The sequence below is a fragment of the Hippoglossus hippoglossus genome, chromosome 16 (genome assembly GCF_009819705.1).
Source record: "Hippoglossus hippoglossus isolate fHipHip1 chromosome 16, fHipHip1.pri, whole genome shotgun sequence".
Lineage (NCBI taxonomy): Eukaryota > Metazoa > Chordata > Actinopteri > Pleuronectiformes > Pleuronectidae > Hippoglossus > Hippoglossus hippoglossus.
This window is the reverse complement of record NC_047166.1, coordinates 21681507-21697077: the sequence shown is the minus strand read 5'-3', so window position 1 is coordinate 21697077 and position 15571 is coordinate 21681507. Positions and strand designations below refer to the sequence as shown.

General features: G+C 39.5%; 2 protein-coding genes across 2 annotated transcripts; both read left to right on the top strand.

Moving 5' to 3' along the window:
- The first annotated feature begins 2663 nt into the window (after positions 1-2663).
- Positions 2664-6468, top strand: LOC117777523 (lymphocyte antigen 75-like). Its single transcript, XM_034612371.1, has 4 exons — positions 2664-3792; positions 3897-3975; positions 4258-4536; positions 5680-6468. Exons 1-4 carry the CDS (start codon positions 3614-3616, stop codon positions 5923-5925), a joined length of 783 nt encoding a protein of 260 aa, XP_034468262.1. The 5' UTR covers positions 2664-3613; the 3' UTR covers positions 5926-6468.
- Positions 6469-6910: 442 nt separating this feature from the next.
- tmem147 (transmembrane protein 147) lies at positions 6911-11783 on the top strand. Its single transcript, XM_034612372.1, has 8 exons — positions 6911-7059; positions 8069-8169; positions 8593-8662; positions 8818-8883; positions 8981-9117; positions 9220-9304; positions 9604-9725; positions 10941-11783. Exons 2-8 carry the CDS (start codon positions 8093-8095, stop codon positions 11059-11061), a joined length of 678 nt encoding a protein of 225 aa, XP_034468263.1. The 5' UTR covers positions 6911-7059; positions 8069-8092; the 3' UTR covers positions 11062-11783.
- The last annotated feature ends 3788 nt before the right edge of the window (positions 11784-15571 follow it).

Here is a 15571-nt window from a genome sequence, read left to right as displayed (position 1 = left end):
AATGCCAATGAATTGTATAAGCACAGAGGTGGTATAACGGATAATTGATCTACCACAGATGCGTAAAACGTTTTGCTGTTTATCAAGTGTCATTTTCCTTCTCATAAAGAAGAGTTTAAAACCACAGCATTCACTCAGGAACAAAAACCTGTCTTTAAACTTAAGAGAAATAATAATGTGACATGTATTGTGATAGTTATCAATATCAACTAATATAAAAATGTTTACTTATACAGTTTTTGGCCATATTGCCCAGGCCTAATTATACAAGGCTGACACATTTTTTAAAATATTAATGGTTCATTAATTAAAGACACAAGAAATGTAAAGCTTTATGACTTTAACCTCTAGGGGGCACTTAACACGAGGGGATTAGAAGCAAATGCATTTATGTTTTCTAGCATAAATATTAATGTCATATTGTCCAGATAGAGGTTGGAGGCATCATAGCAATTTAAAATGACTATAAGACTATAAAAGACTATAAAATGTGCATTAAAACTTTATGGATAAGAACATTGGCCAAGGACAGAGGAAGTGAGGACAGAAATATTAAATTGAAGGAGACACCTATCATTCTTCTTTACAACCAAACCTTTGTGACACCACGTGTCCTGTTACACCTCCTGTACATGACGGAGGTTCACTTTAACTAAGAACATTACAAGACTGCACATCCAAGAACAAATTTAAACTTTCACTCAACTTGAGTATTTCAAATGTCATGTTACTTTCTACTCCACGATAATATAGTGGGAATTATTGTATGTTTTACTCAATAGCATTTATTTGACAACTTGAGAAAATAGTGACATATTTTCGATTTTACATAGAAACATGTGTAAAGCATATTTAGTATTAGATTAAACTATCTTAACACTAAATGAATAATCTAAAACTAATCATTTTTAAATCCTTATTGACCACCTGCAATAGTAATTATGAATAAAAGCATCAGTAACCCCCAACAAATGATATACACACATTATTAGAAGGTACAACGACAAGTACAGCGAGTCTTGGTGAGAATACAGACTGTGTCCTAATATAGAAGAAATGTTTCCCCTAAAAAGCCATCATATTTTTACTATGATTTGTGCTGCAGTGCCACCTACTGGTAAATTGATCATACTGCAACAGGAAAAACTGTTTGCAAGTATGGATATTTTACTTTTTAAAATAACGTCTTAGCTTAAGAGACCCCCAGAGTCACTGAAAGCCACTTGAGCTGAGACACCAAGATGTTACTCTACAGATACATTAATTTAATTTCTAATTTCTGTACTGTGTGTTACTATAGAAAATCATGATGGCGTAGATAAAAATACAAAAGACACAACATCCATGAATGAAAGATATATAATTCAGAATACATTGCATACAAGTTACATATTTATTTTATATGCATTATATAAATAAGATGAAAATCAACACTGGTAAACAATCAATGATTTTTTTAGGCTCCCTTAAATATACATACACCAGCCACTCAGTGAGCCAGAATCTGTTCACTGTGGTTGGGTCAGGGTACCTCTGTCCAGGTCATTTCCTCAGATGGACAATAAAAGACATGTTCTATTATACTTATTAAAATATATTTCAAATGTCAATAAACAATAATTGTGGAGCTTTTTAAAGTTGTTGCAATCATAAAATGTAAAACAAAACACATCACAGCTGCAATCCTGAGGGTCATTCTGTCTATTTGCCCTATTTTGCATTTGATTTAACAAAACAGTCCGAACATTCTCCATGGAGGAACTGTTTGCTAGTTTTTAACAATCAATACAATATTTCAGACAAATGTGATTAAACCACAGGTTGTATTTTGGGACGACTCATGTCCCTTTGAATGTCGGCAGACCTTGCATTGAAAAAATAAAGAAAATGCATTTTCAAAACTAGAATAGAAGGCCCAACAGTCCTCCTATAACAAACATTTAAATTAACTAGATCTGGATTTTTATTTTGATCAGCAGCAAACTGCACACACTTACTCCCCTGAATGTAACGGATTTTTCAATCAAGATCCATGAATTATTCTGAGAAATCAACAAAAAAATTGAAAAACGCTGTATCTCACAGTGTTTAATTTTAATCTCTCTTCTGACATCTTCATTTCCGACTCCTCTGACCTGCTCTACCTTTTAATTCAAACACCAAACTGCATATTGTTTAAAAGCATAACATGCCAATAGAACTAACGTAAGAGTAGTCGGGTAGACAGAGGTCAGCACAAGGGCTTGGTCATCAGCATCACTTGACCAAGAAGATTTAAATCCAGTCATTTGCCTGAAGCCTGATTTCCCCATTCAAGCAGGGATGCTAGAAAGTTTTGAATCCAGAAGATTTGAATCAGTCGTACAGATGCAGAGGAACAGAGGCTCTCGCTGCCCACACATGACTGAATTTGATTCCACTTTGTTTTCTTAATCTTTTTTTCCCCTCATCCTTAGTACATGTAGTAACATGACAAGCATACTGAAGCCAACACAACTGTTTATTTAATTTGTTTACCTTTTGAATATTCCTGACCATTGTTAAATGTGAGTTTTTAAGCATGAATACAGCATGGTACACAAATGCAGATTTGATCCAATTATTACTAGTTATTACTGAAGGAGAAAAACTGATGGAAAGCGGTTGAATACAAAGAAATGAGGAAGTTTCCAAAGAGGAGAGGCAAGGAAGAAAAATGCAGAGGCATGAACTCTGTGGAAATATTGTTTGTGTTCTCTCATCATCCATAACCAAATGAAAAGAGAAGGAAATATCCAAGGCATCTAAAATCAGGGAGGGATTTCTATTGGCCATTTTCATTGCTGCAAAAATAATGTTTGTACAATGTACAACAACTCCATAGACCTATAAGGAGTTTGGCTTATATTGTAGCCCTCCGATAGATGAGATGGCTCAATATGTTTGACAGAGTGTGAGAAAACTAACCATGTGTGTCACAGAATCGAGCAGGACTGAAATCTTAGAGATGAGGTGATACAACTGCTGATGATGATTGAGGCATGGCAGACTTTCCTCCTAACACAAATGTGAAGATGTATCTTCTTTGTATCAATTTGTTGAGCAACTGCACGATCTTATCAGAGCAGTGATTCCCAGCCGAGGATCCTGGGAACCCAGGAAATCTTGTTTACCAGGTGGTGTTTGGATTGTCCCAAACATAAAAATAGGGCTGTTAAAACACATAAATGAAAGACTTCAGAAAGACCTGATATGCAGAAAGAGTTTGAAAAATAAAAAAGATCTATAATAATCAGAATTTAAAAATACTGGTACGTCTCCATCTGAACTGTGACAGCAGGTGTGGAGAGGTGCGACTGGTCAGCTGATTCTGGGGAGGAGTGTCCACGTGGGAGTGACCAGGTATCCGCAGCTGTTAAAAGAGCAGAGTGACAGCTCCTCACCAGCTACTGAGCGCACCACTGGCCTGTGACTGGGGTCCTGCACACACATGCAGCATTGACTTGATATGAGGACAGGACCAGTCATGGGGAACAAGAGCAGCCCCGAGCTCCCTCTCTGCTTCCTGCTCACTACTGCTCTTTGCTTGGAGGCTGCTCTCATAAAAAGGACCATTTAGTGTCCGTCTGAGAAGATGACCTGGACAGAGGCGAGGCAGTACTGCCAGAGGAACCACATTGACCTAGTTACCTGGAACACAGTGGACAGAGTCTGGCTGAGTAAGCGGTTGGTCCAAATTGATGTCAAGGAAGCCTGGATCGGCCTACATCGAGATCCTGAGAAAGACGCAGTTTGGAAGTGGATAAATGTAAAGTGAGTATCCTATTTGAGATTATTTTATTTTATTTTGTATTGTTCATTACAAAATCTTGAATGTGCAGTTGCTATGTAAGATATCCTCAGTTTGTCTGTTTCAGAAGTGGAGAAGGTGTTGCAGGACCTGACCTCTCACAGAGCAGTGACTGGGCTGATGGGTCGCAGAGCGCTCACTGTGCAGTCGTACGAGATGATCTAATGTGGTACAGTGTGAACTGTTCAAGTAGATATAATGTTTATTGCTCAGGAGGAGGTGAAACACTTCATTACAAAAATAACGTCAGCTGGCACCAAGCTTCTCAGCTCTGTCAGGCTTTGATGAGTAACCTCTCCACCATCACCACATCAAACAGAAATGATTTAGATAACAGTGGCTGGATCGGACTGTTCCGACGGGCCGGTCACCGCTGGAGCTGGGTCGGAAATTCATCCTCTAAATATAGAAACTGGGCACCAGGAGAGCCACTCACCACAGACTGTGGCTCCTTTGATCCTAAGACTGAGAAGTGGTACAGCAAAGTGTGCTCCCAGGAGCTGGAGCCTGTCTGCTATGATGACAACCTGGTGGTGGTGAACAAGAACAAGACGTGGGAGCAGGCCCTGAGGCACTGCAAGGCCATGACAACCCCATGTGCTGACTCTCCCGAGTCCTGCGTGTGCACCTACAAGATGCTGAGTCTGCACAACCAGCGGGACTACGACTATGTCAGAGAGCGGATCTACAGAGCCACGACTGATGAGGTTGGAAGATGGGTTTTTTCCACACAGTGCTGGGTTCTAACCCTTTACAGTGTAATGTATAGTTTACTCTGCATCATATGGTCATATGGTGCTTATACAGTATCTATAGATTGTGAGCAGTTCCAGCAAAGACTGATGTTCTCTTTAGTCATAGTTTATTCGAACAGTTTTGAGGCCAACAGAAATAAAACTACCTAGAATGTCTTCTTTATAAAGAACAATAGAAGGCAAAATATATAGCACAGTTTTATCATGTCATGGTGAAAGCCTTTTGTAAAACATTAGCCAAACTATAACTGCAAATTAATTTTGAAATTAAATCTGTACATGCAGTAGATTTTATCCTCTGAGGGTCGCAGGGTGAGATGGAGCCAACCACAGCTGACATTGGGCGGCATGAGGTGCAGGACAGGTCACCAGGGGCAACACATAGGGACAAACAACCATTCACACACACATTCACAACTATGGACAATTTAGAGTCTCCTATTGACCTAACCCCAGTCTGCATGTTTTTGGTCTGTGGGAGGAAGCAGGAGAAAACCCACACAGACACAAGGAGAACATGCAAAGTCCACACAGAAAGACCCTCCTGCTGTGAGGTGATAATGCTAACCACTACACCACCATGCCGCCCCCAAAATTAAAATTGAAACATTGATTCAAAATCGAAATAAGTAAATATAATTAATAGTTTTTTGCTTTGAGTTTTGTCATTATTATGTAAATGAAAATCAAATTCATTTCAGTAACTAATAAGTGCAAGGGTACATTTTGAAATTGATCCAATTGCTTTATACTTCTTCTTATTAGTTCATTTTACAAACACAAAATCAAGATGAAACCAACAGCTAAACACCAGGATGTGGACATGTCTCTACCGGACAGCCACAAGCATTTATTACATATGGTCTGTTTCTATTCATTGCGCTGAACCTAATTAATTATTCAATTATTATTTGATTAAAACAAAGTTGACACATTAATTTTCAACCATTGGTCTCTTCGTGCCTGACCTAATTTACTCCACAGTTAAACAAGATGAAAGATTAAGGATTGTCTTTCAAATGATCGATTTGCTGTCCATACAACTGAAATGAATGTGAGAGCGACTGACATCTAACACCTACCTTTGTCTCTCAGGTGTGGATCGGCCTACGTTACCTGGGAGGGGAGTGGAGGTGGATGAACGGAGAGGAGCCGGACAACCAGGGGATGCTGCCGGAGTGTCCGTCCCAGTTGAACAACTGTGGGACTCTGTCAAAACATGGCACAAACAACTGGAGCACCACGGACTGCTCAGAGAGAAGAAACTTCATCTGCCACAGGCGCAGGCTGATAGGAGAAGAGAAAAGGAAATTTGCAGAGAAATTTAAAACTTTTCTCTAATATTAATGTCTGTTTTATCTGTAAATTAACTGATTGAGCTTTTCAAGAATTGGGCCAAGTTTAAAACTCATATCATACATTTCCATATATCAACAAGAGAAATTCTGTGGCAAAATATTTTTCCTTTTGCTCTTTGCTAACTTGTTCTGACTGAATGCCTATCAGCCACTGCAAGTCCATATTGCCTCATGTCATTTTGAACATGACATTTTGCTTTGTTTTGTTGTTTTTCTTCAAAATCTGATTTAAATTTAGATGTAAGAGCAAAGCTGTGTGTATTACACAAATTGTAACAACCAACATTAGTTACTATAAATGACTTTTAACCAAACAGTGGTGTATGTGTACTATTAGGGACTGTCTGTCGTTCAACTGTGTTTTTACCTTTAGAACTGTCAGACTTTGATTTCATTTCAGTTAAAATAACACCTGAAAGTGATGACTTGGTCAAATAAAGCAAAGTAAAGAAAACCAGACATTTTAAATCCTTGTAAATACTAATGAATTTCCTGTTTTCTGAAGAAACACACATATCACAAAACACACACAAACATGTAATTATTGAGATATTAGACTACTCTCACTGTGAATGCTACGTTGGCAAGAAAATAAAATGAACATGTTCTTCTACAATTTAAATAACTGTCTCGGTCGTTTCAGGCTTTTTGAAAACAGTGCTCACATGTAGTTTGATTGTCCCACAGGCGGCCACTGATTTCCCTTCATTTATTTAGACCTATATTGTAGGAACACAAAATGGTGGGCCACAAATCTGAAACTAATCCACCTCAACGAACAGTTTATTTACTGTCAATACACTACCTGTGTCTATTAATGGTCCTGTATTACTTGTAAACTATCATAACTACCTGTTTCGGGGGGGTCGGTGCCTCCTGAATCCAGAACATGTTGAAATAAATATGTTAACCAGACTGTATTACCTCAAAAAATGATTTACTTACAGTTCATCTTGGAAACTCTGTTGAAGGAGGGCATCCTGCGGAACAATTTATTATGTTCCTACCTTTGACGCTGTCGGAGGCATTTCCAGGTGGAACCACATTCACTTCCGTTTGTCATTCAACGAGCCCGTAGTAAAACAGGCTTCTTCTTCTTCTCGGCTCCTCTGACTCAGTAAGTGTCGACATTTAAACCCTGTGTTACAGCTGCTGTCATGTGGATTACAAGAGAACTAGTGACACATAGTTTGTGTTGAACCTGTAAAACGAGACAGACCCGGGGTGGGACGGGATCTGGAGCGGCGTGTGCAGGGGGCTCACGGTTTAGCTAGCTGGTGTGCAGACTGTTCATTTCCCTTAGTGACATTACACGATGCATCAGCTCCGCAAATCCTCTGTAAAATCCTCTGGTCGAACATTCTACTCGGCTGTGACAGACTCATTGTGTAAATCACCCTGTAGGTAGCCGTGTAGCAGCCACATGAGCGTGTACAGGAAGTAATGTGACATCAACCACTATACAACAGTTTTTACTTTATTTAATATAGCACCTTTCTCTGACCAAAGGGCTTCATTAGAATAACATAACACCAGAAAGTGGTAATACACAGTAAACATATGGCGTAAAACTAGACAAACAACAGAAAGAAAGTAAAGACATATGGGTTCAATCATTACATGGTCATGGTGAGACCAAAGCCAATGTGAGTTTATGGGTTTCAGTTGTTTTGATAAAGGTTTCAATAGATAATGCAGAACATGAAGCTATAAGGAGAGTATTCCATAGTGTTCGGGCACAAATTTGAAAGCAAGATCACTGTTAGTTTAATCAAGCATATGAGGGGGACTAGGTGTCTTTTCTTAATTTAATTTAATTATAAATTAAATGTCTTTTGGGTTGACTGTGAATTGTTCGCAATTTTTTTAGCATTATTGTTGTAGTGGATGTTTGTCAGTGCATGTCTGCATCTTGTTTTTTCTGTATCTTCTTGCCCTACACCGTTTTATTGTAGAGAGATTTAAACGTGTTACAGTCTCTTAGAATTTACGTCATTGATTGTGTGTGTGTGTGTGTGTCAAAATAGCATGGCATTAAAAAAATCAGATAATAATCTATTGTCTTTTTCTCTGTCTGTCTTTGTCTCTCTCTGTCTCTCTCCTTCTCTCCTTCTCTCTCTCTGCAGGGAGCAGAACTGTGAACAGTCATCATGACACTGTTTCACTTTGGAAACTGCTTTGCTCTTGCGTATTTCCCTTACTTTATAACATACAAGTGCAGCGGCCTGTAAGTATCTGTATGAATCTGGGGAATTGCTACTTAGGTGGTGAAGGACAAATAACTGTGACTGGAGGGAGGCACAGGAATTAAAATTCAATTTACTAAACTAGAATTACATTGTTTGCTAATGTTATGTCATTGTTAAAATGGTGTCTGGTCTGTTCTAATGTTGCAGTAACATATGCTCAGAGACTAATGTTACCAACTGTTGATAATCTTCTTAGCAATGTTGGACATTTGGCAGGGGTCCACATAATCCTCTTAGTTGTGTGTTCCTTTATTTGAGTGTACGTTTTCTCAACAGCAACATTGAATCCTGCTCATTTCTGCCTAGATTATTTGATAATAACCTGTTACATATTGCATTCTTTAGTTCATCCTTTTACAGTTTTAGCATTTTAACTCTGTGTTTGTGTGTTCAACCTTTAGTTCAGAGTACAATGCCTTCTGGAGATGTGTCCAGGCGGGTGCAACCTATCTGTTTGTCCAGCTCTGTAAGGTGAGGGAGATCTTCCATGATCGAATGATTTGTCATTTATGCCTGGAATAAAATTAAGAAAAGGAGTGGGGATTGCAGATAAAGAACCAATTATACCGTCATTAGCTCCTTTTGTGTTTCAGAGTTTAAGCATATCTTTTCCTTTTGCTCTTCAGATGCTGTTCTTAGCTACATTTTTCCCCACATGGGAAGGAGGAGCTGGAGTGTATGACTTTGTAGGGGTGAGTGTTGAACTGAACTTTTCTGTCCGATTTAAAAACAAAACATACAATACCAGTTTGTGAAGGAGGTTGAAATATTGGTGTACATATCCTCCAGGAATTTATGAAGTCAACAGTGGACCTGGCAGATCTGTTGGGCCTCCATCTTGTCATGTCACGCAATGCCGGTAAAGGGGAGTACAAGATCATGGTGGCTGCCATGGGCTGGGCAACCGCAGAACTCGTCATGTCCAGGTAAACAATTACACGGATTGTGCAGAAGAAACATCAGCTTCATTTGATCAAGTTATTGTACATATCTAAACATTGAATTTGTGTCTTGTTGGGGTTGTTCAGGTGTCTTCCTTTGTGGGTCGGAGCCAGAGGGATCGAGTTTGACTGGAAATACATCCAGATGAGCTTTGACTCCAACATCAGTTTGGTAAGTAGCTGTTCTTCCTCTCCGTCTGCTCCTGTGTTTCCAATCTTCTGTCATTCATTTAATGAGTTTTCTTACCTACCTCCAATATATTTACAGAAGTGTTTTCATGATTGGCAGCAACAGTCCACAGAATAGATGACAGTAATAGTCTGCATGTTCAGATAATGATGGATTTCTAAATGTTTCATACTCGGAGTGCTTCCTGTTTTCTCTTGTCTCATCTTAGGTCTGTTATATTATGTATAGCAACAGAGTGTGTTAAAAAAATCATAACCAGTGATTATTATGACTGTATATAGGTCCATTATATTGCCATGGCAGCAGTGGTGTGGATGTTTACGCGATACGACCTTCCTAAGAGCTTCAGGCTTCCTGTCACTGTGCTGCTGGCTCTTTGTGTCTACAAGTCCTTCTTAATGGAGTAAGTTTCACACTCTTATTCTACACACACACACACACACACACACACACACACACCTACACACACACCTGTAGACACACTGACAAGAGTACAGAACAGAACTGTTTCTGTGTCTTCACTGATATGACATTGCTGTTAGTATTTCTTTTAAAAAGTAAAAAGCTTATGTGACTTGATTTCAAGCAAACAAACAAGAACGATATCTGTTTATCAAACTGCTTTTAGACATGAACTCTGGAAATGTCTGGAAAATTGGATGTGGGTCTTTTCTGGAGTTTGCTTTTCACATAAGAAGAACGCAGCAGGAGATTCTGTCTGGAACCTTTTATACGAGGGGTCACGCCTGGGTAGAGCATTCAGGAGGCAGGACATGACGTGTAAATTCTGCCGTGGAAATCACAGGTTTTTGTTAACGGCATATTGACACCAGCGTCAGCCCTTATCACCAAAAGTTCTCGAATCTCGTTGCCATTCCAAGTTGACTTCTTCATAAGTGTCTTCTACATTGGTGGTGCCTCTTTTCATCCTGAGACTTGTGTATTCTTCCAATTTTGCATCGTCGCGTGTTTAGAATCATCATCAGGCCACTGGGTCACTGTGAATTTTCCTGTTTTATTCTCACATGAGCTCACTTAATTGTCCTGACATTTTACCAAGGGATATATATATCTATATATCTATATATAGATATAAGTCGGTTGAAAGTGTATTCCCCATGTTAGTCTATTCTGTTCCATCAAGGTTTGACTACCTGCAGAGTAACCGCACTTAACTTTGTAAGCCACAGGATGGCACTAGTTACCAGCAACAACACCAACAATGGTACAAGGTACACTAGATTTACAATAAACTAACTTACAGGCAATTAAGGTAATTTTAAAAATGTACTCTAGCTACGACATTAACTCACACGACTCAATATACTTAAAATCTATTTACCAAGCTCTTTTAAATTGTTTGTACTTGTAATCTGCTTGGTCGTAATGTATTATTAGCATACATGTACTTACTTATCCAAGAAAATCACTGAAAGTTGTGTTGTTTTGCATAAAGCGTGAGAGATCATATGTGATATATGGTGGGCCAAATATCTTCTGAGTTAATTACTCATCCGTCGCAGTGATGGATGGTTTTAGCAGTGACAATGCTCTGTTTTTTGGGGGCTTTTGTCCTGTTAAATTGTAGCTTACATTATGTTTCTGTCTGTGTCTCCAGGTTGTTTGTCCATGTCTTCCTCCTCGGCAGTTGGACAGTGCTGCTGGTCAAGGCCGTGCTGACTGGTGCCATCTCTCTCTGCTCGCTGTTTCTTTTCGTCACTCTGGTCCACAGCAACTAAGTCAACAGCAGCGCGGAACAAGCCTTCAACACTCTGTTGGGTCCTGAGTGGACCAGGGGGGTTGTCATGAATCGGAAGCTGACCCCTGACACCATATCAGTCTTAGTCTCAACATACAACCCCAAAGACTGCTGAAAAAGGCTCGCTGAAATTCCATAGTTTCAGTGATCCAATCTACAAAAACCAGGCTGACATACGAGCCAACAAGTTGTCATTTAACCGGTTTATCCAGTTAGTTACTGTATGGTCTGATGATGGGAAACATGAACTCAGTGTGCAGCTTTGTTTCATTTCAGGACAAATGGTGACATCGGGAGGCTTCTGATTGGCTGTGTTGGTTTGTGAAAGGGTGGAATTTGTATTTCAATGACCACAGATTAAATTAAACAAATGAGACTTTATAAATAACACTTTTCTTTTCTATTTGTTCTCCGATGTGCCAGTTTGAATCCTTAGATTAGATTCACTGAGTGGATTTCTAACAGATGGATGACAGTAATAGCTCTTTGATAGTTAATTGTGTGGCCACAAATGTATCAATTTATTTATATTCAAATAAATGTACAAGTAGTTAAAATAAAACTGTAGACAGATTGTTTTGATAATTGAAAATATTGTTTTAAATTGAAAGCAACTAATGTTAATAAACTGAGCTTTACTCAGCATCGTGATATTATGTTGAGTTGTAAACATCTGTGATTTTGACATAAAAGTTTTTCTCTTGTTTAAACTCACTGTGAATATCTTGATTGACCAGACTGTTAATTTTTTGCATGAGTCATCAGTCAGTTATAAGGGAATGATTAGTTTTATTTTGTTGTCTTTGCAGTTACAAAGTTACTCCAGGGACAGTCTTGTGCGTGATTATTTTCAGCGATGGTGAACTTTGCTATCATGTATTCAGAGATTACACTCTGTTCTGACCCCCGTGTTTATCTTGGCGACTGAAGCTGGAGTAAATTTCCTGACTCGAGAGCATCTCATGACTGTCGAGTGGGTAAAGTCCTCTTTCTGCCTTTTATGTAATTTTTAATACTGACATCTTAAACCATAGTCTGTATATTCAAATCAACATATATTCAAATCAACATAGTCAACATAGAACTCAGGCAGCAGCTGATGTCCCATGCAGAATATTTTAATGTAGACTTCATGCATCAAGGAGACCAGAAGGTGGAACAATATACAAACGCTAACAGAGTAACGAGCAATTGTCACCCCCAAGTCTGAAGAGGTCTCCCTGAGCATCCCAGTATATCTCCCTCTACTTGCATCACCCCTTCTAACAGCACATCCATGAATGGCTAGATGTACTGCCACTCTCTATGTTACATGTAGGTGTTCGCATCCTATTGGATAGTTAAGCCTAAATCACATTGTGTCCTTACGTCTTGCCCCTGGTGTAATTTAGAAAAGAGTTGAAGTTGGTGCCTCTGTCTGGCGCATGTGAGTTAGATATGAAAGTCACTAAGCATAGACACTACAATGCACCGGTTGGCCCTTTATGTATAATCTGACCTTGGGTACTGCTTAGAGAGAGAAGGGAGTATCTGTGGGATTAGACAGGCGCTATTCTCCTGTACAGGTATAGTGTGATATACATAATATACAGTGGCATATACAGTAATGTGTGAGGATGGTCAGGAATTCCACAACAAACATCGCATGTGCACTTCCTCCCACTACCCAGAAATGAAGCCAAAATATCCCACATTCGAAATCTGCCATTTGCACATTTGGAACCATCTTATTTCAGTTTGGCCTTTGTGGAGACAGTCTTAGTGAGCAGGGTAGACCGCGCCCTCCGCAGGATGCAGCCCCTGAACCTAGACACAGCTTATGTTTAAAACCATTAGCACTGATTGCCAGGCATCGCGTGTAACCATCCCTCTCCTGTCCCTTAAAATCAAAAGTGATATCTCCTATATGATGAACCTTTCAGATTTGTAACCCTAATGTGTTAAAAGTTAAAGCAATTTTAATGTCTGATGTCCAAAAACAGCTTGGCTCACTGCAGCAGCTTAGTTGGATTTTGCAATTTCCAGACAAAGAGCCCAAAGTTCAAATTGTTACCACACTTGTACTGTTACACTTTACAGGGGGAGTCAATTACTGTAGAGCCATGAGCAGGAGGACCGAGAGAGAGCCTTTCATTTCAGGGAGGGAGTGAATCAAATCACTTCCAACGAATGTGGAAGAAACCGGTCACACAAAAGAGTTTGGTTTCAAAACGCCTTTTTTGGTGTTCGAGAACAATCTTCAGTGTTTGTCTGTGTTTGGGGAGGTGGAGGGTGAAGAACAAAAAGTGGAACGAGGTCGTTCAATTGAACTTCACTGAACCTCACCTTAAGTTCTACCTTGCATACAGCCAGAGGAAAAGTCCCAACAAGTCATTTCCTTCTGATGATGAAGATTGATGAAAAAAAGAGCAGAGATGTATTTACTCTGCTTCTTATTGCACAAAATGTCTGTAAGAAGGAGTGATTACAATTATTAGATGAAGAGAAATCGAATCCTCAACATATTGGATTATCCCAGAAATCCCTTTGTCATGTGTGGTGAATTAGACAAGCTGAAGTCTGGAGGCTTTGAACTATATGTTTCATGATGGGACCATGTTTATAAAGGGAAGGAAGGAAGGAAGGAAGGAAGGATATCTTTATTACTCCCGAGGGGTAATTTTTTTTACAGCCAGCAGTAAAAAGACAACAATAAATAAAAGATAGTAGACAACATAAAAAACTAAAACAACAACTTACATAGAGCTATTTAAAAGGCCAATTGCAGTAGAGACAGATGAGGTTTTAAGTCTATTGGTCCTGCATCTTGGCAGAGAATATCTGCAGCCGGAGGGAAGCAACATACACTCCTTAGACAGTGGGTGACTAGCATCAGGACTGAGCGAGCCTTCTTCAAAGTCCTGACTTTGTACAGGCTGGGCAGGTCAGACAAAGTTATGCCTGCAATCTTGCTGCACACTTTGACTACAGCCTGTAGTCTATTCTTATTTTTTAGGCTGATGGACCAGTACCAGCAGACCAGTGAGGATGTGAGCACAGATTTGATAAAACATGGAATAAAACATTTTAATAAAAGTTCTATCAACGTTAAAACTTTGGAGCTTCCAGTAAAAATATATACGCTGATGTGCTTTCTTACACACAGCATCAACCTGGGGCTCGAAGGTCAGCTGATGGTCAATAAAAGTGCCAAGATATTTATACTGGGATACAACCTCAACAACATGGTCATCAATGACAATGGGATTCTTCCACAATAATCTCCTTTGTTTTTGCTACATTGATGCTTAAGAAGGAGTTTTTGCACCAGTCTGTGAAATCTGCCACCGCAAGTGCAGTTAATAACTGAGTCGTCTTTAAACTTAATGATATGATGCCCTGAATATTGGCTCTGACATGCATTTGTATATAAAACAAATAAAAGCGGCATGCATCACACTTCAATCCCAGAGTTAGGGCCAGTATTGAATCAGTGTAGTTGGTTCACTATCATAATTGTCAAATGATGAAGTTATCTTCAAGTCAAACCGATCAGATGAGGACAAACTGGTTAACAAGGAAACAGAAAGTGGGAGATGCTCTTATTATTTAGATTTTATCACAGTATTCCTCATTGGAGAGGAAACCTGAATAAATCAGAGAAAACAAGCGGAAAGTTCCTTAAACTATTAGTACAGTTCCAGTGAATTTGAACATGATTTGAATGTAAAAAACTGCATTGTACGAAGTGAGATTCTCACAATCTTTCTGCAAGAAAGAAAAGTAATAAAGGATGACTTTCAAAAAGCACACTTCCCCTGTTATTCCACCTCACATTTTCTCTGCCATCCCTCTTTCTGCCTGGGTTTCTTTCTGATTCTTCTCGTTCTTCCTCTCTCAGCTGGGCCCTGTGGAGTCCAACAACGCTCTCATTATTGAAACGCCACAATGGGCTTCGCTGTTACCTAATGCTACTTTCTCTGTCCATACACTGCTGTTATTTGTGTGTGGCTGCAGAAAAAAAATACTCACGCTCACTAAGCGTTAATGGAGGTGGCACACTGACCTTGTGTATTCCATGGAGAATTAGAACAGTGTGACTCCAGGGAGCTAGTTAATCCTTCCTCTGGCCCTCGATGTTGGTACATTAAAAACATCCCTGAGGACAACAGGTTGTATTTAGAGAGGTTGAGAGTGAATCATATTTTCTTCTTTATTACCACCTCAGTCATATGTTGGACACCCACAGTCAGAAAAGGGGGATTCATGAGGTTCCCCAAAAAGAATAAGAGCATTTTCAACATCATATACTCCCTGTTGGAATCATGTGGTTCACGAGGGCTTGTTTAAGCCAGGGTGTGTCTGCAGTCCTCGGGAGATTCCAGTCCTGGAATTAAAAAAAGAGCTGATGATTTGCAGCTGATGGTTGCAATTCAATACATTGTACAAGGAAACAAGGAGCGCGGTTCAGCCCTGTCAACTGGGTGGGCCATCGCGAGGAGCTCAGGTGA

Coding starts and splice junctions, on each gene's coding strand:
- LOC117777523 (XM_034612371.1), top strand. CDS start 3,614: ATGACCTGGACAGAGGCGAGGCAGTACTGCCAGAGGAACCACATTGAC. Junction 3,793..3,896: donor TGGAAGTGGATAAATGTAAA/GTGAGTATCCTA, acceptor TGTCTGTTTCAG/AAGTGGAGAAGGTGTTGCAG. Junction 4,537..5,679: donor ACAGAGCCACGACTGATGAG/GTTGGAAGATGG, acceptor TTTGTCTCTCAG/GTGTGGATCGGCCTACGTTA.
- tmem147 (XM_034612372.1), top strand. CDS start 8,093: ATGACACTGTTTCACTTTGGAAACTGCTTTGCTCTTGCGTATTTCCCT. Junction 9,118..9,219: donor GCAGAACTCGTCATGTCCAG/GTAAACAATTAC, acceptor GGGGTTGTTCAG/GTGTCTTCCTTTGTGGGTCG. Junction 9,305..9,603: donor TTGACTCCAACATCAGTTTG/GTAAGTAGCTGT, acceptor GACTGTATATAG/GTCCATTATATTGCCATGGC.